This window comes from Eptesicus fuscus, chromosome 10 (genome assembly GCF_027574615.1).
Source record: "Eptesicus fuscus isolate TK198812 chromosome 10, DD_ASM_mEF_20220401, whole genome shotgun sequence".
In the NCBI taxonomy this organism is placed as follows: Eukaryota; Metazoa; Chordata; class Mammalia; order Chiroptera; family Vespertilionidae; genus Eptesicus; species Eptesicus fuscus.
The window spans coordinates 6,993,363-7,017,399 of record NC_072482.1 but is presented as its reverse complement, the minus strand read 5'-3'; the positions used below and the strand labels follow the sequence as shown (position 1 = coordinate 7,017,399).

Sequence of the window (24,037 nt, the reverse complement as noted above, 5' to 3'; positions counted from 1 at the left end):
GGTCAATGGGGAAAAATAGGAGACATACGTAATACTTGCAACAATAAAGATTAAAAAAGTAATAAAGCAGCTTACATATTGAGGAGGCAATGGCTGTTTATTCTTCACAGTGATTGGTTATAAAATTAGAGTTTTCCTAGTGATAGAGAATGGGTTAAAAGTGGTTAGCTCACATCAATTTCGGGGAACAGTTTAAGTTCTGTTTATGATTTTCAGAGGCATTAACAAGAACTGGCCTAAGTTTTGCTTGTATGACTGAACTGGTTTGTCTGCTCAGGGAATTTTCAAGTCTGGTCTCCATCTGTGTCGGATTTTAACAATGTTAAAGTACCCAAAAGTGCTTAGCCCCAGGCTGGCACAAAGTAAGCATGCATTTAGCCATGATTATTAAGGGCTGTGCATAGCATTTACCGTATGTTTATTTACCCCATTTATTTCTTGTCCTCTATCCAAACTTCCTCCAAGTGCCTCTGCTTTGCTTCTCCAACCTTTGTCCCTGAGCAAACCCTCCTAACAACTTTGGGGCACCATCTATCCCAGCAGGCCACTCTAGGCCTTGCTCTAGCCCAGATCTCTTTGATCTTCATTGGGCTCTCTCCCTTTCCTTATCTCTCATTTTCTTCCAGGCCCTTCCCTCTCTCTCCAGACTCTCCGCCTTTGTAGTTTGGAGGCTCGGATTTGCTCTCTGTCTTTGGACAAGTAAGAAAGTCATCTAACTGCTGAATCTCAGTTTTCACATCTGAAAAATGAGAATAACAGTACCTACCTCACAGCAGATAGGATAATAAAGTGTGATTGCCATGTAAATTGTACAGAGCCTTATCAAAGCTGGTTCTGGCATCTCTCACCTCTACCCCCTTTCATTCTCTTCCTCTTCTTTCGGTCCCTGCCTTATTGTGGGACCAGGAAATTCTTGGAATGGAAAGTTAGGACAAGCTCCAATCGGAGTGAATATTTGCTGGTTGTTCCCGCCTTCCACGCCTACACGAACCAATCAGAGCGTCCGAAGAGTGGCGCGAGGCCACCTCCGCGGGAGCGCTCCCTTTCCTCCGGGCTGCGGCCGCAGGCCTGCTTTCGCCTCGCACCCCAGACTCCGGGCTTCGGAAGTGGGGTCCTTCCTCTTCCTTTTCTCAACTCTTCACATCTTGGCCTCGCAGGGTTGAACCGCGGGGACCGGAAGTGTGCCCTGCACCGGCGGGTCCCCCGCGAATCGACGCCGGAAGTGGCAATTGCTGGGGAAAGATTCCGCCGGCTCCGCTATGGCGGCCATCCCCCCCGACTCCTGGCAGCCGCCCAACGTCTACTTGGAGACCAGGTGAGGGGGTCGCCTCGGGGCGGGGCTGGCGGAGGCGACTCGGAGCCCGGGCTTGTCCGCGGGGCTCGCTTCCCGGCGGGCTCTCCCTCCTCGTGGAGCGGCGAGGGCGGGTGTGGACCGTCGCTGTCCTCCTCGTGGAGCGGCGGCCGTGCGGGTGCCTGATTCCCTCCTCCCAGCCCTCCGTTCATTCATCCCTTCATTCAGGCCCGGGACGTGGGATCTGGCACCTGGGGACACAGCGGTGGATAAAACACACAGCCGTGCCTTTCGGGGTGACAGTCTAGTGAAGGAGACAGCTCCTGGCATATAAATATGAAGGGGATGAGCAGCGCACTGGTAACGCCACGAGTCTACGGTGGTATAAGCGAGTGTTAAACACAGGAAGAAGCACAGTTGCCCCACCATCAAATGTGATACAACTGAGCCCCAGCCAGCTAGTGCCCTGCCCCAGGTGCAGATAGAGCATCCCAGTTAGTTTAATCCTCCTGGCAGCTCATGCCCTGTAGGTTTTACTCCACCTTCTCTCCTCCGGTGCCAGCAGGGAAATGCCAAAGCTTACAGACTAAATGGCTTGGCCAAAGCCACACAGCTAGTAAGCCGGGAGCCTCATTTGGAGCCTGGTATGTCCGCCTCACATGCTAGGTTCCATTGCCTCTTTGGAAAAGCCCAGAGCGATCTTTCCAAAGTAGCACGAATTACCTGACGTGACTTCCTATGCTACAACACCGTAATAGTAAAACGTTGTGGCCTGACATTCAAGGTGATTTTTTTCATCTGGCCTTTTCCTACCTCTGGCTACACTTACCATTCCCCCATCAGTAGCCAGGGTCCTGCCATCATCCCTCTGCCTTCCTTCTCTTCTTGTCTGTGCTGCTCTCCACCAGAGCACAGCTCTGTCAGATGCTGCTTTTGCTCCCAGGCCATTTCCCCCACCTTCTTGTCTGGCAAAATTCTACTTCAGATACCAACTTGAAAGTAATTTTTGAACTGACCTGTTAACATTTTTTTAAACTATAAGATAAATCTAAATTTCAATCCAAGCAGTGTAGAAGTATATAGAAAAAGCAGTGAAAGCCACCTCTCATGTAAAAACACTTTAAAAAATATTTTTATTGATTTTTAGAAAGAAGAAGGGAGAGGGATAGAGAGAAACATTAATCAAAGAGAAACATCATCAATCCGCTACCTTCTGCACACCCCCTACTGGGCTCGAAACCCGGGCATGTGCCCTGACCAGGAATCAAACCTGTGACTTCTTGGTTCATGGGTTGACACTCAACCATTGGGCAACACTGGCCAGGCTAAAAACATTTTTAATAGTTTGTTGAATGGTCTTCCAGACTTTTTCACATAAACATCTCTCTTTTATGTTCTATTTTTTTTTTAACAAAAGTAGGATCATATGATCATACTGTGTGTATGTTTCTTTTCCTGCAATTTGCTTTTCTTTCACTCGCTAACATATACAGTCTTCCATGGTATGAATGTCTCATATTTTAGTCATTCCCTCTTTTTGAAGGTCATCCAAATTGCTTCTTGTTTTTGTTATAACAAATATTGGAATGAACATCCTTGCACAATTGTATCCTTAAGCACTTTAGTAGTTTTTTTCTATAGAGTAGATAGTTAGCTGAAATTGCTGTCAAGAAGCAGGCACATTTCAGTATTGTATAGGTACTTCCTGATTGCCATTCTAAAGTCATTGTTTGTATTTAAAAAAATACCCACCAGAATGTAAGCTCCACGAAGGGGAAGGCACCTAGATCCGTGCCCTGCCCAGGGTAATTGTTAATCTGTTGAATATTAGCAATGTGAAGAATGAATTGCCAGCAGAAAGCTATGTTCTGGCACTTAGCACATACACAGCAGGTCCTCGAATAAAGGTTCCTTTCAGTGTCCTTCCGTTATAACGATGAGGGAAAAAGAAAGATTGCTATCCAAGGCCACTGTCTCTGGAGTTTACATGTGCTCCTCATGTCTGTGTGGGTTTTTTTCCAGGTGCTCACACCCCAAAGATGTGCACATTAGGTGAATTAGCATGTCTCAGTGGTCCTAGTCTGAATGAGTGTATGTGTGTGCACAAGTGTGTCCTGGATGGAAGGGTGTCTGTCCAGTTTGGTTCCCACCTTGTGCCCTGAGCTTCTGGGATAAGGCTCCAGCCACCCTAGACCCTGAACTGGAATAAGCAGGTTGGAAAGCAATTATTTTAACTTGTTTTTATTAATCTTTCTTATGTGAATGTATAGCTCACATTTATTTCAATGTAAAGTATTAGAAGTGTTTGGGTCTTTTTTTTAGAAATTTGGTGATGTTCTTATGATCAGAAGTATGCCACAGGGACTTACCTCTTACTTGTATCAGCTAGGCTCTGGTAAAATTGATTTCATTATACATTCTTTCCCTAAAAGTCAGTTTCGAAGAACCTTCCTACAATATAGAGTGTTTACTTGCAGTGTGCTTGGCACTGGGTATTCAGTCTATACAGAGTTGACCCCGTTCTCACATTCCTGGAGTTAAAAGCATAGGTGAGAGATGGAGAGGGGAAGGCACCTGGCCTCCATCTTTTCCTTCTTCCTTTTCCTTGGCAGTCCTTCAGCAGGGGAGTGCTCATCACGTTGGTTAGGTATAAAGGTTTGAAGTAATCAGGTTTTGCCTTGGTCGCAGCCCCTCCTAAATACACACAAACTATACCTTTTCCCCCCGTTAAAATATTTATGAATAGATACTATATTTACATGGTTCAAATATATAAAGTCTAAAAAATATATTCATTGAAAACCTTCCTGTCTCCAATTTACCCAGTTTCCACCCCACCCAGAAACTTATGCATGTATAAATAAATACGAGTTCCTGATACTTTAATGTCTTCCTTTAAAAAAATTATAAATTAAGTGTAAGATTTTTTTTTTCTAATTTGGGGGTTGGTTGTATTAATTTCTGGTAATCGGTAATTTTTAATATATAAGGTGTTAACATTTTAGTTGTCCATGGTTGTGTTCATGTTATTTGCCTTGCGTTGTTTTCCTTGGTGAGCATGGAGTCTGATGTTTACAATTTCATGACTCACATCCAAGTTTGAAAATGAAGCGTCCTGGAGCAGTCCATGTCATTCCTATCTGCCGTGACCTCGTTCTTGACTGGAGCTCTCCCACCCCCTTCCGTCTGCAGCATGGGGACCATCGTGCTGGAGCTGTACTGGAAGCATGCTCCAAAGACCTGCAAGAACTTCGCTGAGCTGGCTCGTCGAGGTTACTACAATGGCACCAAATTCCACAGAATCATCAAAGACTTCATGGTCCAGGGAGGTGACCCCACAGGGACAGGTACAGTTAAGCCAGCATTAGTTTCTCAAGTTTCATTCTGTTGTAACTGATGCAAGGCAGCCAGGGCTCTCTTCCACGTGCCAGGGACTGGTTAGTGATTCGGGTGACTATTGCTTTCCTCCCTAGCACACACCCTCCCCCAAATACACACATGGGGAATCGACCAGAAACTAATCTGGACTCTTGGGCTTTATAGAGTTTCTCATAACTTCCATGTATTGCTTACTAAGAGCAGATATTATTATAGTAATGTATAGTATAATCTACTAATCAGAAGTAAAGGAAGACATTTTCAGTGTTGTGAGAAAAATAGAATACTGGGTTGTTTGATTAATTTGTTCATTTAATAAATATTGACCACCTGCTTTGTGCCAGGTACTTTTCTAAGCTCTTGCGTAGCCATGAACAAAGAAAAAAACTTGCTCTCAATAAAGCAGGAAAAGGATGTGGGGATGTGATTTTAATAGCAAGGCCAGGGAAGTCCTCTCTGAGTAGATGCTATTAATGGAGCAGAGAACTGAATGAACTGAGGGAGTGAACTTTATCACTGGAGGGAAGAGGAGGCCCAGATGCTTTGAGGCAGGAGTCCATGTAGTATATCATATAGGATTTTGTAGGACATGGTAGAGACTGGATTTTATTCTGAACTAGAGGCCCGGTGTATGAAATTCATGCACTTGAGGTGGTGGTGGGGGGCGTCCCTCAGCCCAGCTTGCACCCTCTCACAGTCTGGGAGCCCTTGGGGGATGTCTGACTGACGGCTTAAGCCCCCTCCCTGGGCCGGTAGTCGGGCATCCTTAGCACTGCCACAGAGACCAGGGAGGCTCCTGCCACCACCGCTGCGCTCGCCAGCCGTGAGCTCAGCTTCTGGCTGAGCGGCACTCCCCCTGTGGGAGCGCACTGACCACTAGGGGGCAGCTCCTGAGTTGAGCGTCTGCCCTCTGGTGGTCAGTGCGTGTCATAGCAACCGGGTTCCACCATTCAGTCGATTTGCATATTAGCCTTTTATTATATAGGACTAGAGGCCCGATGCATGAAATTCTAGGAAGGGGCTCTGCCCTCACAGCAGCGGCGGCTTGCCTTGGCTCTCACAGCCCCAGTTGTTCTGCTGTTCGGTCTAATTAGCATATTACGCTTTTATTATTATAGATAAGATGGGAGCCATTGGAAAGCTTTGAGCAAAGGAATGACATGATCTGACGTATGCTTTAAAACGCTCACTCTGGCTGCTGTTTGGAGAAGAGATAAAGGGGCCATTGTGAGAGCTGGGAACCTGTTAGAGGGCTGCTGTAGTCATCCAGTCTAGAAGTATGCGGTTGGACGAGGCCGGTAGTCGAGAAGGTGGTGAGAAGTGACTGGATTGAGGTTATGTTTCCATGGAAATAGAGCCAATGATATTGACTGAGGTTGGATTAGGGGGTGGGTGTGTGTGTGAGAGAAAGAGATGAAGGATGACTTCAAAGTTTTTTACTAGAATTTAGTAAAGTGGGGAAGGCTAAGAGAGAAGCGTGTTTGGAGTGGGGAAGATTAAGAATTTGGTTTTGGTTTTGGTTTTGGACACATTAAGAGAGGTGTTGAATAAGTAATAGGATATGAGTTTGGGATTTCATGGAAAGTTCTGGGATTGAGGTATGAATTTGAGAGTTACCATCATTTAAATGGGATTTATTAGCGCCAACCTATGATCTCGGATGTTGCGGTTCGATATAAAACCACACACATATATATACATTACATATGTATACATATAAAATAAATATGTATGTTTATATATATATGTGTGTGTGTGTATATATATGTATGGCTGGTGTGGCTCAGGGATTGAATATCAACCCATGAACCAGGAGGCCATGGTTTGGTTCCCAATCAGGGCACATGCCTGGGTTGAGAGCTTGATCTCTGGTAGGGGGCGTGCAGGAGGCAGCCAATTGATGTTTCTATCTCTCTATCCCTCTCCCTTCCTCTCTCTCTCAAAATCAATAAAAAAATATTTTAAAAATATATAGAATATATAGGAAAGTAGAAAAAAAGAACAAAAATTACTCTGAAGTATACCTCCTAAAGATTCCTAACCATTAACTGTTTCCCCAACATCTCACCTCTCAGGAATCATCAGTGTTCACTTTCGGTGGCCATTCTAGACATCTTTCTTTTCAGATTCCTAGTTAAAAGGATGAATGGGTGAATAACTAGCTAAATGGCAATGATTTAGAGAATAGGCTGTGTCCTGCATGCTATTGTTTTTTACACAAAAGGTATTGTATTTAATTTTGTATACATTTAACAGAAAAATTGACATTCTGCTATGAGAGAAGAAGCAATTAGTACTTAAATTTCTACTCATCCCTGTTGTTTAGTAAAAACTCAGTTTTGCATATGCATCCTCCTGTGTTGGGAAAAACCCAATCCTTCCCTCCTGTTTCTCCTTTGCTTTTATGTATTTACACAGAACCCTTCACTTGTGTCACCAAATATGTGGTAATTTTCCTCACGACAAGTCGTTCTCTGCGGCACCAGCTAGGTGTCCTACCATCTAACTTAACTCTGACACTATCTACCTGGAGACCATGTCATATCCCACAGGTTAAGGACGCAGTCCCACAAGACGTCTCTCTTCCCACCCCCACCCCCACCCCACCCCCCACACATACTGTCTCTCTCCCCAACCCCACCCCCACCCACACACACACTGTCTCTCTCCCCAACGCCCCCCCCCACACACACACTGTCTCTCTCCCCAACCCCACCCCCACCCCCCACACATACTGTCTCTCTCCCCAACCCCACCCCCACCCCCCCCACACTGTCTCTCTCCCCAACCCCACCCCCACCCCACACACACACTGTCTCCCTCCCCACCCCCACCCCCACCCCACCCCCACACTGTCTCTCTCCCCAACCCCACCCCCACCCCCACCCCCCACACATACTGTCTCTCTCCCCAACCCCACCCCCACCCCACACACACACTGTCTCCCTCCCCAACCCCACCCCCACCCCACACACACACTGTCTCTCTCCCCAACCCCACCCCACCCCCCACACACACTGTCTCTCTCCCCAACCCCACCCCCACCCCCCACACACACTGTCTCTCTCCCCAACCCCACCCCCACCCCCCACACACACTGTCTCTCTCCCCACCCCCACCCCCACCCCACACACACACTGTCTCTCTCCCCACCTCCACACCCCCCCACACACACACTGTCTCCCTCCCCAACCCCACCCCCACCCCACACACACACACTGTCTCTCTCCCCAACCCCACCCCCACCCCCACCCCCCACACACACTGTCTCCCTCCCCAACCCCACCCCCACCCCCCCCCCCCACACACACTGTCTCCCTCCCCAACCCCACCCCCACCCCACACACACACTGTCTCTCTCCCCAACCCCACCCCCACCCCCCACACACACTGTCTCTCTCCCCAACCCCACCCCCACCCCACACACACACTGTCTCTCTCCCCAACCCCACCCCCACCCCACACACACACACTGTCTCTCTCCCCAACCCCACCCCCACCCCACACACACACTGTCTCTCTCCCCAACCCCACCCCCACCCCCCACACACACTGTCTCTCTCCCCAACCCCACCCCCACCCCACACACACACTGTCTCTCTCCCCAACCCCACCCCCACCCCACACACACACACTGTCTCCCTCCCCACCCCCACCCCCACCCCACACACACACACTGTCTCTCTGCCCAACCCCACCCCCACCCCACACACACACACTGTCTCCCTCCCCACCCCCACCCCACACACACACTGTCTCTCTCCCCAACCCCACCCCCACCCCCCACACACACTGTCTCTCTCCCCAACCCCACCCCCACCCCCCACACACACTGTCTCTCTCCCCAACCCCACCCCCACCCCACACACACACTGTCTCTCTCCCCACCCCACACACACACTGTCTCTCTGCCCAACCCCACCCCCCGCTCCCCACACACACACTGTCTCTCTCCCCAACCCCACCCACACCCCACACACACACACTGTCTCCCTCCCCACCCCCACCCCCACCCCACACACACACACTGTCTCTCTGCCCAACCCCACCCCCCCCTCCCCACACACACACTGTCTCCCTCCCCAACCCCACCCACACCCACACACACACACACTTCAGACCACAAGCCCAGGTACAAGTATCTACTAAAGACCAACTGGCTATAGATGGGAGATTCCAGCGGCACCCTCCTGCAGCTTGATTGCTTTGCCCCAGTGGCGTATAGAACTCGGGGAAACACTTATGTTTACCCATTGTTGAAGGATAATGGTAAAGGATACAGATGAACAGCCAGATGAAGGATGCTTAGGGCGAGGTCTGGGAGGTCCCGAGTGCCAGGGCTTCCGTCCCTGTGGAGGTGGAGTGTGCCACCTTCCTGGTGTAGATGTGTTCGCCCACCTGGCAGCTCTTCGAACCCTGTACTTAGGATGCCAAGCTTCTAATCATGGCTTGGTCTTTCCGGTGACCCCTCAGGAGCCCACCCAGAGTCACATTGTTAGAACTAAAGATGCTCCTAGTGCTCTGACCCCTTCGGAAGGGTTTTAGGAGCCCTGTGCCAGGAATTGGGAACAGAGACCAGCGTGTACAGTATATTTCCAGTGATCTCCGACCTATCCTCCCTTCCTCACTCCCCGTTTTTGTTTTATTTTTGGTCAGAGTTTATGCATTTTCTATTCTACACCCTCTTGGGTTCTGCATTCCAGAGGGTTCGGGGCTCACCACTGGGCTCACAAGGGCTAGCAGGTAGGATTTCTCCTCGAGCAGTTTTACTGCAAGGCCCGGAGGCTGTTACACTTTTAACGAGGTCATGGCTGAGCGTTTCTGCCTGTTGCCCTTATACTTGAAAAAGACTGTGACTGGGTGAGCTCTTCTTGGGCTACATTCATTCCCTCAGATCTTTTTCTGAGGGAAATAGACATTCTGTTCCAGCACCTTCTGATTTTGAACATGGCTTTGAAGAATACTGAGATCAGATTTACTTCTTCCTTCAATTCAGGGAAATTTTTTTGATTTATGTTTATGAATTTTTTTCTGTTATACTTATTGGATCTTCTATTTCAGGAAACTAATTCTTTGTTTCATCACCTTTGCCTTCTATATCACATTTCTTTTGAGAGTCTGAGATGATGTTTTTCCATATTTTCTTGCATCCACTGAAATAATCTCACACCTTTATTCTGTCCCTTATTCAATTTTTAGTCATGTCTATTTTGTTCTTTCCTGCTCTGATTTATTTATCAGTGCTGTATTGGTGTCATTTCATTCTAAATCTGTTTCCTTAGTTCTGCAACCTTTTCTATTGATTTATTATCTTGTCTTTGAACTCGTTTTATTGGATTCTTATTTTCATTGACGCCTCAGTCGCCTGAGACAGCCGCGGAGAAGCCCTTCTTGGATTATGTTTTCTCACAGACTGAGTTCCTGAGGTGGCCCAGGAACTCGGGGTTCCCCACCCCCCACGGTGGCCAGTGCTGGTAGCCCTCCCGCCACTCCTGAGCACTTGTGTGTGCGGCAGCCCATTCCTTAGCTTTTTCAGGGCTACTCACTTACTTCCTCTCAAAATTGGAATTGGAGGCTTCTCTGGGTGACACTCCTTTCTTGATTAGGGAGTGCAAGCAGACAAGTCTGTTTTTTTCCTTGGCTAACTCTTCAAAATTTTTGGAGTAAATTTGTTGTTTTTTTTCTTATTTGGTTGAAATTTTTGCCTTTTTGATTTTTGTGTGTGTTTGCTTCATCAGGTATTGGGGGGGGGGGGGGGGGGGGGGAGAAAGAGTCCACATTCTTTATTTAAAAGTGTCCTGCCAACACTTTGATGCACTTCTTTCCTGTCATTTTCCTCTCTTTCATTGTTGTTATGAGATTTTTAAAAAATCATTTAGATAATCCTTGCCCAAGGAAAATTTTCCATTGATTTTAGAGAGAGTGGAGGGGAAAGAGGGGGAGAGAAACATGGTTGTGAGAGAGACACACCAATCGGGGCTAGGAATTGAACCTGCAACCCAGGTATGTGCCCTTGACCAGGAATTGAACCCTCCACCCATCTGTGTGCTCTAATCACTAAGCAACACCAGCCAGGGTGTTATGAGATAAAATTTTAATTCATGTCAGCAGTGAACTGAGAGAGCCAATGATTAGGGTAAAAGAATTGGAAGTGACTCAGATGTGAGTTACTCATGCCAGAGCTTCCCTATATTTCTGTAGTTCTCAGTCCTTCATAGTGTCACATTTCCATGTTGTAACTTTAATGAAATTAAACCACTCAAAAGATTTCCAAATAATTGCATCCAACCTCAAGTATAACAAATGACTGAGCTCAGCCTGCTGGCAGGTCTCTGGTTGAGGGCAAACACGAGCTCGGTCACCAGTTTGAACTGCTAGCTGATTCGGTAACAGGTTTTTACTAAACCTCTCAGGCATCATGGACTCTGCAGCAAGTTGAAATACCTCTTCCATCCCCTACTGTCCCTCACGCTGATGAACATACTCTTACCAGCGTCTTTCTGATACACCTTTTCCAGATGCTTTCTCAATTCAAATGCCCTTTGACGTCCTGCTTCATTTTAAACCGTTTTTCTTCCTTTACATTTCCTTTATTGTAATAACTTTATGCTAGCTCTTTAGCCCTCTGAATGTCTTATTTTTTTATATGTTTATTTTATTTTAGAAAGGACGGGAGTGGAAGAGAGAGAGAGAGAGAAACATCGTTGTGAGAAACATCAACTGGCTGCTTCCCACACACACCCTGACCAGGGATGGAGCACGCAGTCCGGGCATGTGCCCTGATCGGAAAATGAACCGATGACCTTGAATCGGCAACCTTTCGGTGCATGGGATGATTCTCAACCAACTGAGCCACACCGTCCAGGGCTCTGAATGTCTTTTACCTGTTTCTACTAACTGCTGTTCCTCTCCTCCCTGTAAGACGTGGCACCCTATCCAGCGCTTCCTTTTGCTTCTATTGCTCTGTGCTTAGCCTCACAGGGCTCACTGGCTGCTGTGATTATAGTGATTAATTATGTGCTGATTATGCTGTGCGTCGCCCTCACTCTGAGTTCATCTCTCCACTTGCTCCAGGAACACCTGAAGTATAACATGTTGACAGCAAACTCATTATTAATTTTATTCATTTGAGGAATATTTGCTAAGAGGCTGCTAGGTATCTTGTGCTATTCTAAGGCCTGTGAGGGGTACACAAGCATTAGAAGCCAAGGCATATCCCCCCCCCCTTTTTTTTTTAATCCTCACATGAGGATATGTTTTTATTGATTTTAGAGAACGAAGAAGGGAGAGAGAGAGAAACATTGATCATATGTGCCCTGACCAGAATCGGGCCCACCACCTTTTGGTGTACGAACGACGCTCCAACCAACTTAGCCACCCGGCCAGGAGAGAAGTCAAGGCATTGTTCTTTTCCTTGCAGAGCTCTTTGTCCAGGAAGATAAGATATTCATTATGAGAAATATCTAGAAAGTAACAACATAGTCAACTAGAGGCTGGGTGCACGAAATTCGTGCACTTCGGGGGGTGGGTGGTTGTGTCCCTCAGCCTGGCTTGTTCCCTCACAGTCCAGGAGCCCTCGGGGGATGTCCAACTGCTTGCTTAGGTGGAAGAGGCTCCCGCCACTGCCACTGCGCTCGCCAGCCGTGAGCCCGGATTCTGGCTGAGCGGCGCTACCCCTGTGGGAGTGCACTGACCACCACAGGGCAACTCCTGCATTGAGTGTTTGCCCCCTGGTGGTCATTGCGTGTCATAGCGACCAGTCATTCCGCCATAACCGGCTCTCCGACATCCCCTGAGGGGTCCTGGATTGCGAGAGGGCACAGGCCAGGCTGAGGGACCCTACTGGTGCACTGTCGGGGCTGGGGAGGGACGTGGGAGGGCTCCAGGGCGTGTTCGGCCCGTCTTGCTCAGTCCTGATCGACCAGACCCCAGCAGCAAGCTAACCTACCGGTCGGAGAGTCTGCCCCCTGGTGGTCAGTGCACGTCATAGTGAACGGTTGAGTGGTCTTAGCATATCATTAGCATATTATGCTTTGATTGGTTGAGTGGACGACTGGACATTTAGCATATTAGGCTTTTATTGTATAGGATATGCAAATGTATGCTGGTGTGCTGTAGATTATATAACATAGTTTGGAGTAATTAGTAATAAGAGAAAAGTGCAGTAGAGTGGGATTAGAATGGGTAGGGGGCACATTTTGAGGTGGGCCTTGAAGGAATGTAGAATTTTAACTCTTGGGAGGACAGGGAAGGATATTTTGGATTTTGGAAGAAGAACCAGTACAGAATGGGCACGCAAGTAACAGCAGCATGTAGGGTGTGAAGGAGAGCCGGCCACCCCAGGTGGCCTCACCCGTTGGACTGGCTCTGTACACAACCCAGCCCCCTCTCCACACCCAGAACGGATACGATGTGCTGTCTAAGGCGCCTGGGCTGCATGCTGAGGGGACGGTAAAGGAGCAGTGTCGGGCAGAGGAGGAGATAGCAGGGGGGTAAGAGGGCCAGTGCACGGAGACCCTCCGGATGGGAGTTCAGATTTGACCTAGCACCATTCAGGGACCGTTTGGAACTCTAAAGTCTGGAATAAAAAATCGATGTGAGGAAATGTAATCCAACCATGGGATGTGGCGAGTAGTTCAGCGTGGGGTGAACAGCAGGTTGTGGCCCGGTAGGCTTGGGGTTGAGCCTTGGCTTCTCAGGAACACTTAATAAATGTAGACTAGTTATGTGACCTTGCTGAGCCTTCTTGTCTATGAATGGGGAGTGTGGTCATATGCACCTCATGAGGTTGTTGTGAGTAGTAAATGAGCTGATTTTCATAAAATGGTTTGCACAAACAGGAGCGCAAAAAAAGTTTCGGTATTATTCATTTTGGTTGCTAATTCATTTAACAAATGTTTGTTAGACTCGGACTGTGGTCCAGGCTTCATTCTAAGAGCTGGGGACACAATAGTGAATAAGAAAGCCGTGTGGAGCTCTCACTGCGGTGTGAGAGACAGGCAATGAGCAGATAAGTACGTAAAATACTGTCAGGTCATAACAGACGATATGGAAGAAATAACGTATACAAGGGTAGAGCAGGTATTCACAACCTTGGCACTACTGACATCTTGGGCTAGATAGTTCTTTGTTGTGGGGGTGGGGGCTCTCCTGTGCATTGTAGGATGTTTAGCTAAGTCCCTGACCTCTACCTGCTAGATGCCAGTAGAACCCCTCAGTGCGACAACTAAAAATGTCCCCATATATTGCCCAGTTCCCTAGGGGGCAAAGTCATCCCTGGTTAGAACCACTGGGATAGAGGGTGAGGGAGGTGCTGTTGTGGAGAGTGTGATTAGGGAAGACCTCTCGGTCGGATAAAATGCATTGGAGCAGAGTTCTAAATACAGGGAAGTGTGAGCCCTGAGACTCAGGGGCAGGACACTCAGAGGGAGCAGCCGTCAGAGGCCTTAGACCAGGGCGTGCTTGGCAAGAAACAGCACAGAGGACAGTACCTGGGGCAGGTGAGTGAGGAGAGAGTGGCGGGAGGTGACTTTGAAGGTTAGCTGAGTCCCCGATCATGGAGTGTCTTGTAAGTTGTGCTGAAGACTTTGATTTTGTCCTAAGTGTTGAAATGTCACCGGAGGATTTTGAGCAGAGGACTGCCACACTGTGATTTGTTTTAAAGGGATCCCTCTGGCCTTCAGGTGGAGAATCGACTGGTGTGGAAAGGGAGAGGCAAGGCGACCCATTGGAAGCTTTCGTTGTCAAAGCTAGAACTTGTAGTTTGGACCAGAGTGATCGTGGTTCTGTGGGTCCTAGTCGTCTGGGAAGCAGATGCCAAAACAGAGTTAGGCATGGAAGAGCTTTATTGGGGTACCACCTGTGAAAGAAAGGGGTGAGGGAGTAAGGCCTTGGAGGGGAGTTTTTCTCACATCAGTGCAGGCCCAACACCTGTGAAAGGAGAGCAGGAAGAGGAGAACGTGCCAGCAGGAAAATAGGAGGAGCTGCCGGTAAGGTGGGGTTTCAAGAAGGGTGACATCAACTGTCAGATCCTGCTTATGGATCAAGCAAGGTGAGGCCTGAGGGTTGGCCATTGGGTTCAAGGGCATGGCAGTCACTGATGACCTTGACAAAAGCAGTTTCGTTGGAGTGGTAAAGGCAAAAGTCTGAATGGAGAGCATTCAAGAGGCAGGAGGGGAAGTGGAGACACCAAGTGACGATGGCTTTTTTGAGGAGATTGTTCTGCGATATGCAAAGCAATGAGGAGATACTAGGAGATGGACTTCTTTGTTTTGCTTGTTTTTAATATGGGAAATATTCATACCGTGTTTTTATGCTGATGGAATGATCCACTAGAAAGAAAAATTGATACAGGAGAGGGGGTAATTGTAGCTGCAAAGTTCATTGCAGGGAAATGGTTTGTGGTGGTGAGATAGTTATATGAACAATTTATTCATACTGTATTAGTAACGGAGGGAGAAAGTTGTAGGAAGAAACGGTAAGATGTAGGAAGGGAAGTGGATTTGGTGTGTGAGCATGTGAAAGGTCTCTTTTGCCTTTTTCTCAGTGAAATAAGAAGGAAAGTTACAAAGAGCAAGGACAGAGGAACTGGAATAAACCCAGAATCACGACATGCTTTTGCCTCTCACGGAAAATGCTCAGGTTCTCTCAGTTAAAGGGAGCCCATCACGGGGCTTTCTGCTTTATCTCATTTAATTCTCATAACAATCATATGAGACATAAGTACTACTCTTCTTGTTTGCATTCAAGGAAACGGAGGCTTAGAGAGGATATTTTGCTTAAAGTTACCCAGCTAGTAAATGGTGGAATTGGAACCAAAATCTGGATCTCTTAACCCCAAAGGCAAGTGAGGAAGAGAGAGCATCTTAAGAATTGCAGCTCCTCTGGGAGAGCTGCAGGGAGAGCTGCAGGGAGAGCTGCACCGCGGATTCCCACGTTAGATCTGGTGTTGGGCATTTCCCGCCTTTTCCTAACAGCAGCCGCACCAGTCAGTTCCCCCTTCCTCCTGTTACTAACTGCATGGTTGTATCAACTTGGGATGCCATTGGCTACAAGTAACAGAAAACTCAGCCCTGATGGCTTAAACAGAGAGCTTTTGTTCTTCTCAGTGAGGGGGTGTGCGGAGGAAGCAGTTGCAGCCATTGGTACAGCTGCCCACAGAGACCCAGGCCTGTGTGTTTCCACTCCACCATTCTTAGCGTCTTGACTTTTGATCTCAAACTTGTCTTCTGTTTGCAAGACGGTTGCTACTCCTCCTAACATCTGCTTTCAGAGAAGGAAGACGGGGAAAGAGCTGTGGGTGAAAGACTAAGGAGTGTGTTTGTCCCTTTTTAGCAGGAAAGCTGTTGTTTTCCCAGGAGTCTACCACTCAGCAGGCTCCTGTCTGTGTTAGAGGTCAGAACTGGGTCATCCGGCCCCCCTTGCTGCAGAGGCATCTGGGTGAAAGCCGCCTTCCTTGTCTCTGAGGTTGAGGCAGGCTGTGAAGGCGATGGGGTGCTCAGAGGGCCGCCAGCCTGCAGTGTCTGAGAGCTCCCCTTCCCGGAAGAAAGGCTTTGGTTGGCGTGGTCAGTCACCTTCCAGTGTGCAGTCCCCAGGCAGAGCTGTCACGTGGGCCCCTTAGGGGTCACTGACTGGCCTACCTGCGGCTGCTTTGGGGCTGGGTGTTAACCTCTGGCCTCAGCAGCTGTGGCATGGGAGTCGTGGGGACAGGTAGCAAGCACCAAGGTTAGAGGCCATTCTCTGTGTCTTCGATGCCACTCCAGTTCGTCTGAAGAGGTTTTCACAGTCAGTGAGCAGGAGGAGGAAGAAAAGACATCGGGAATCTTGAGGATAAATGTTTTTTTAAGAAGCAAAAAGCACAGGTCATAAAGAAAAAGATTAAGGCATTTCAACTGCAAAAACTTATGTGCATCAGAAGGCCGCATAAAAAAGTGAAAAAAGTCAACTGGAAGAGGATATTTGCAAAGCATTAACTGAAAAAGGATTCTATCCAGAATACTAATCCTAATAATATAATATACATATAAATTCTAAAATGTCAAGCCACTCACTAGAAAAGTGGCTGTTCACAGAGAAGGAAAGCTAAGTGGCCAATAAACTGAAATTATGCACATTTCCTCTGTCAGAGAAACGCAGGTTAAAACCCCTCAGGCGATCAGACGCCTGCTAGACTGACCAGTGTTGGGAAGCTGCCAGAGAACCTAGAGCGGAGAGAGAGGACGAGCACCGTGGGCGGGGCGCACATCGGGCTCTTCGGGCAGCACATGTGGGAAATGGAGTGTCAGAGCCCAGCCAGAGCCCTGCACGAGCGCTGGTGCTCCGAGTGGCTGTGAGCCCATGTATTCTTCTGAATTCTCCGCTCTGGCCCTGGTCGGTGTGGCTCAGCGGATAGAGCGTCAGCCTGCTGACTGAAGGGTCCCAGGTTCGATTCCAATCAAGGGTACATGCCCAGGTTGCAGGCTCAACCCTCTCAGTAGGGGGCATGCAGGAGGCAGCCGATCAATGATTCTCTCTTATCATTGATGTTTCTATCTCTCCCTCTCTGAAATCAATAACAACATTTTTAAAATAAATAATAAATAAATTATCCTATCTGATTACACCAGGGCTGGTTCTTCCTCGAACCCTGCCCACTCTACTAACTGTTGGGAACTTAGTCCAAGTTCCTCAGGTCAATTCTCGGTGGCAGGGCAGACGGAGAAGCCATGAGAGGTTGTGGGTGTATAAGAATGAGTCTTTATTGCAGAAGCCAGTGGCCACATAGCCATCAGACAAGAACAGTCCGCACAGCAAGGTCCAGGCAAGCAGGCAGCCGGACACTGGCTGGTGAACACATATCTTTCCCATGAAGCAGCATCCATCTCTGTACCCACAGTCATTATCTGAGCAGCCGCACGCTGCCTCCTAGACTCACTGCCTCACATGGTAGCGGTACCTGAGCTCTCGGCTCAGCAGCTTCTCCTGTCTCCCCTGCCCCGCTGCTCTCTCTAACAGACTTCTTCTCACACTTCATCTTAGCTGCTCTCTCTCTCCATACTCCAGCAGACTAGCTGGTCAGTAACCTACTTTTACACTATTTAGACAAAGAAGGCTTCGTGCCAGTAGTTACATCAATCATATTGGCTACTGAAGGGCACAGTGTACCGTGTGTCCTTGCACCCACTCAGGGTATCTTGGCCTGATTAGGATTCCCAGGCTCTGAGTCCTTGGACTTTCCAATTAGGCTCATGCCCAGAGCGGCCTTTGGCCATTCTGGTGTATTGATAACAAGGCCTCTGTGCTCCCATTGGCCTTGACTATCCGGGGACCTGGCGTGGTTCCCACATGGAGTAACGGTGAAATAGTCAGATTGTGACCCTGCATGTCTATCCCCGGCGAGGTGTGGTCTCTGAGAGCTTCTGCACTTGTTTGTGGACCATAAGAGAGTGGTGATTGCAGTGTGTTTTATAATAGCAAAACATTGGAAGACCCTACAAAGCCATCAACATGAGAAAAGATAAGATTGGTGTAATCATACAGTGCAACGAATATTCCAGAGAGCTGCATGGAGCAAAGTGCATGACGGTGACAATGGTGAACAGAAAAAAGCTAATTGCAGAAGAATACATTATAATACACTTCCCTAAACCTAAAACCATGCAGAACAGCACATTTTTAAGGGCTGCATATATATGTAGTAAAAAATAAAATGCATGGACATGACAAACTCCTGGTCAGAATAGTGGTTCCCTGGGAGAGTGGGGGTGGGAGGGAGGCAGGGTGTGTATGCATGGGGTCTAACTGATTTGCCACATTTTGTTTCTTAAGGGTAAGATGTACAATTTTTGTCATATTATTTGCTATCGCTGAAATATTAAGTATCTTACCTAATAATAGACAAACATGTAAATTGACCATACCTCCCCTATGCCCATAGCCAATCAGAGTGAGTATGCAAATTAACCCAACAAAGATGGCAGTTAATTTGCATACATACGCGCCCAGCGCCTGGGTCCTGGGAACATCCTGGCACCCAGGTCACTCTGAGGCAGGCCCCGCGTGGGCCCTGAGCAGCCTGGGAAGGGCCGGAGCCAGGGGGCTCCTGGGCAGGGCCAAGCCTGCGATCAGAGCCAAGGGGGAAGGGGTGGAGCCAGCGATCGGAGGGAGCTGGGGGGCCCCCTGCCCAGGCCTAAAGCTTCAGCCAGAGGCTTTAGGCCTGGGCAGGGCCCAGCCGGCGATTGGTGTGAACTACAGAGGAAACACCTTTTCTGACTGCTCATTGGCTAAGCTTCCTGAGTGACACTGGTAATATTCTTAGTAACTTGGGTAATAAGAATCCAAAAAGGTGATCTAGGGTTTTTCCACCACACTTTTGGAGAAAAAAATGAAGGTCCGCTGCTGGAGGGCTAAGAAATGTTATATCCTGCCCTAGCCGGTTTGGCTCAGTGGATAGAGCCTCAGCTGCCGACCGCAGGGTCTGGGTTCAATTCTGATCAAGGGCATGTACCTAGGTTGCAGGCTCCTCCCTGGCTGGGGCCCAGGTCAGGGTTCATGCAGGAGGCAACCAATCAAAGTGTTCCTCTCACTTTGATGTTGCTGTCTGTCTTTCCCTTTCTCTTCCACATTCTCTAAAAGTCAATAGAAACATATCCTTAGACGAGGAAAAGAAAGAAAGAAAGAAAGAAAGAAAGAAAGAAAGAAAGAAAGAAAGAAAGAAAGAAATGTCATATCCTATGAAATACACATCATGAAAATGCCTAAAGAAAGAAAGTTGTCATTTTTTAATGGTGAAGGGACTGGAGTCCATGTTGATGAAAACACCTTGGTGGCTGCGGTGACTGGCAGTGGCTGCAGTAGCGGGGTGATGGGGCTGGTGCCTTCCCCTGATCAGCCCGGTCACCTCCCACAAAGGGAGGCCAGACTGCGGCCTAAGCCATCAGTAGGACAGCCCCTGAGGGCTCCCAGTATGTGAGAGGGGGCAGGTTGGGCTGAGGTAGCCCCCACCCCCAGTGCATGAATTTCGTGCACCGAGCCCCTAGTCCTATATAATAAAAGCCTAATATGCAAATCGACCGAACGACGGAACAACTGGTCGCTATGATGCGCACTGACCAGCAGGGGCCAGATGCTCAACGCAGGAGCTGCTCCCTGGTGGTCAGTGTGCTCCCACAGGGGGAGCGCCACTCAGCCAGAAGCCAGCTCACAGCTTGTTAGCGCAGCGGTGGTGGCGGGAGCCTCTCCCACCTCCACCACAGCACTAAGGAGCAGTGAGCCGACCCGTAAGGAGCAGGCGGGCAGTAAGGAGCAAGGGGTCCTGGACTGCGAGAGAGATGTCTGACTGCCAGCTTAGGCCCACAGGCAGACATCCCCCGAGGGTCCTGGACTGCGGGAGGGCGCAGGCCAGGCTGAGGGACCCTCCCTCCCCGCCCCTCGCCCACTCCCCCTCCCCCGCCCCGGCATGAATTTCATGCACCGGGCCTCTAGTATTGAATACATGTTTAGAGGAGAAGACAGAAGAATAAAAGGACTTGGAGAGTAGAGAGTTTAGAAAGCAGGTCTGTGCCTGTCTCTGCTGTATCTATACCAGGCCAGGCACATAGCACATTTTTGACAGCAACATAGTCGGCTTTGTAAGTGATCCTTGACATCTGTGCATCCTGCTCTGCACCAGAGAGTGCTTTCATCACTCTGCCCTCCACCAGGGCGCCCCCATTCCACATGCCCAAAGGAATGTTTTGATTTGAATTATTTGTCTCGATGACATTTTGTTACAAACCCTACTGAGTCAATTTAGGTTATGAAGATAGCATATTATGGGTAAATGTGCTGCAGAGGCCCCGACTCGTTGCAGTCGGTCAGACTATGCCTAGAGAGTAAAAAGGGGCCTCAGTGCCCTTGGATCTCCTTCGGATGACTTTGCAGCCAGGCTTCTTCTGTGACTCCTGAAATCCCCTCTTGCTGGTGGTGCCATTTATGTGGTGGGTTTCAGTGGCCTTGATGTTTCATTCTTGCAGCCCCGGCTTGCAGGGGTCACACTTGCAAGGCTCAGCCGCCGGTGGACAGTGCGCTCCTGAGCATTATCCCCAGCTCGCCTGTCAGGCCTGGGTGTGAGCTGGACCGTGTGCTGCCACAGCCCTCTCCCCTCTCATCTTCAGCCCTAGCATTTCCACTAACCACCCCTCCCCCCAAACCTCAGACGGAAGCCAGGCCTCTGTAGTCAGAACCTATTGGCTACATAATAGCTGTTTGGAGGTACACTGGCAGGTTAGAGTTTTTTTTTGTTTTTTTTTTTAATTTCTTTATTGATGACCGTGTTACATAGGTGTCCTTATTCCCCCATTACCCCCCCATCCCCTCCCCCTCCCTCATGCCCTCACCCCCCTCTTGTCTGTGTCCATTGCAGATTAGAATTTTTGGAATGAATTTTTACATAGTTTAGTCCAGAAGCATAGGTAGCCTGGGCCAGGTGGGAGGTTTCCTCTGTTAGAACTCACCCCCATTCCTCTTTGCAAAGAACCGGGGGCTGTGACAGGCTCCCTGTGGTGGAACATCCTAAAAGGATTTTTACCATGGAAACACCATGGCCCAGGCCCAGGGGCCTGCGGGGTGGGCATGGTGCTTTCACATGCTACTTTCTCAGCAGGCTGGCTGAAAGTCGGGGGGTGTGGGGGGGAGGCCTCCCTGGGTCCAGGCTGTTCTGGCTGCCAGGCAAGCAGAGTAAGCTGGCAAACCCAGTGTTCACGGTTTGTCTTGGCTGGTCAACTCGGAGAAACCAAAGTACTTCACTAAGGCATATGGCTGAACATATCACTGTGTTCTAACAACAAAACCTGGGTGTCCAGCCCAGCACCACGCTCTGTAGACAGTGTAACTACCCTGTGGTGGGGAGGTCACTAGCCAATCATTCCCAGCCCCATGTTTCTTCATATCTCCTCCAACACACTGCCTCTCCTTCCTGCCATATCACCACTTACCGCCCGCCGTTCCTGTTCCTCCTTAAGCTCGATGTCTTTGAGTTCAGTGACTTACTTTCCTTCATCTAGATTAAGGAAAATAGCTTTCAATTCTTGTGCCGTCTCTGATCCATTACAAATGGCTGCTCGAGGTTCTGGGTCCATAGCGATTCAGGGGCAAATCTGAGCTCAGCAGGAGAGTGCTGATTGATTAGCAACAGGGTTAGGGCTTGCGGCACTCCTGTCTGAAATACTCATCAAAATGTTAAGAAATTAACAAATGTCTTAATACATCAAACTATGAATGGTGGTTATCTGTAGATGGTTAGATTACAGGGCACTTCAATGTTCTTTTGATAGTGTTCTATGTTTTCTACATTTTTGACAGCAAACTTTAATAAGTGAGAAAAACACTCTTGCTGTTATTTTGAAAAGAAATGTCTTACCTGAATGAAACCAGTGATTGGGACGTGCTGTGTGGTGCTTGGTTCTGCTGCCGGGCTGTGTGGCTGCAGCACACGAGCAGGGGCTCAGTGCTCCGTGCCTTTTCCTTTCCTGTACTGCAAGAAATCCTTTGACCCCGGGCATAGTTCTTGCTTCGAGGGGGGATGTGAGACTGGCTGATTGGCTTCTTGTCTTCCAATGTGGCAGGCCGAGGTGGTGCGTCTATCTATGGCAAGCAGTTTGAAGATGAACTTCATCCAGACTTGAAATTCACGGGTAAGTATGTAATCTGGCTGGACTGGGTGAGAAGGGAGGGTGGATTTTAAAGGTTTGTTCTTTTGGCTGTGATTCAAGGTGAAAGTCTGACATGGTGGCATGGTGCCACGTCGCTGCCCAGCCGCGGCGCCAGGGAGAGCCCTGGAGGATTAGAGAGAGTGGCGCCTCTCAGCATCCTGAGCGACTCAGAGTGCTGGTCTGAGTGTTCTAGACTCTGCTTGCTGAATGTTGCTCTTATACACTATAGAAACACAAAAGCTTCCTCAGAGAAGCAGGAGACCTTGCTGGATTTTTAGGGGAATGGCAACATAGCCCAGTGGTTAGTGAGAATCACCATGGACAGAGGCTGGGGAGCAGGAGAAGAGGCTGGGGTGGTGCAGTTGATGGCCTCTGTGCAAGGGCAGAGAGCCTGCCCCGGGGAAGGGGGGTTGATGAGAGAGGCCAGAGCAAAGTCTGGCTTCTTTTCATCCCTGCGATGGTGTAGTAGCTCCAGGTTGGAGCCGTGGGGGTTATTCATACTCTCTCCTCTCTCCCTTTTCCCACCAGGGGCTGGAATTCTTGCAATGGCCAATGCAGGGCCAGACACCAATGGCAGCCAGTTCTTTGTGACCCTGGCTCCCACCCAGTGGCTTGATGGCAAACACACCATTTTTGGCCGCGTGTGCCAGGGTATAGGAATGGTGAACCGAGTAGGAATGGTGGAAACAAACTCCCAGGACCGCCCTGTGGACGATGTGAAGATCATCAAGGCGTACCCTTCTGGGTAGCCGTGCCGCTCTCCGGGTCTGAAATGGCCCGCTGGACCGGTTTCCCGGTGACCTGAATGACACGTCTCTGAACTTCATTCTGGCCTTGTGATCATGCAGCCACGGAGGCCTGGGATCTTGGGTGAGTGAGAGGTGGAGGTGTATTTTAATAGGATGCTTCTTGTCGCTCCTCCCTGAGCCTAGGTTGACAGAGCATTTGCAGAACTGCCCATACATGATCACACGCAGGCTACTGCTCACTGCAGACGACCCACACTGCGTCTTGTGTGCATCTGCTCGATACCCTTGGAACGAAACGAAGCCAGCTGTGCCATTTCAGTGTCCAGCCAAACTTCCTTCTGCGAAGATTTATATTCTGGCCTACTCTGCAGTCTTGGGTGGCTGATGGCCGCAGAATTCAAACCAAGCAGTGCCTGTCAGCCCTCCGCACTCTGCGCAGCCTCTCAGGCTCCTGCATGTGTTCTTCCTGGGAATGTCTGCATCGCTATATATATTTCCCCTCAAAAGCAGAATATCAACACTGCTGTTCCTGACACTTAGACTTCCCACGCAAAGCCACATTGGATGTTTGCCAAATGAGAAATGCATCCAACAATCAAGTGTCTAAGAAGGTGTCAAGTGGGGAATGCTAATGTGTAATAACCAAGAAATGAATTTACTAAAAGGAAGCAGAAGCGTTGACCATTTTTTGCCCAGGAAGGAGTAGAAATCTGTAGTGAGCCTAAGAAAAGACTAAATTCTTCTCATAAAGGAGAAGCGCCACTACCTTTTTTTTTTTTTTTTTTTTTTTAAACCTAAGGCTTTAGAGAAACTGAGATTTTATATGTTAAGGGCTTTTTTTGTGTGTTTTTTAATCTTTCTGTATTTTTTAGGGGGTTATGAGAAAAAGGAAGTTAATACCTGTGTGATACATAGAAACTTCCTAAATAAAATGCCATTGATGTTTGAAA

General features: G+C 48.7%; 1 protein-coding gene across 1 annotated transcript; it reads left to right on the top strand.

The window, feature by feature from the left end:
- Positions 1-797: 797 nt before the first annotated feature.
- PPIL1 (peptidylprolyl isomerase like 1) lies at positions 798-24,037 on the top strand. Its single transcript, XM_008151963.3, has 4 exons — positions 798-1,315; positions 4,484-4,638; positions 22,252-22,320; positions 22,867-24,037. The coding sequence occupies exons 1-4, from the start codon at positions 1,260-1,262 to the stop codon at positions 23,085-23,087; spliced, it is 501 nt and encodes a 166-aa protein (XP_008150185.1). The 5' UTR covers positions 798-1,259; the 3' UTR covers positions 23,088-24,037.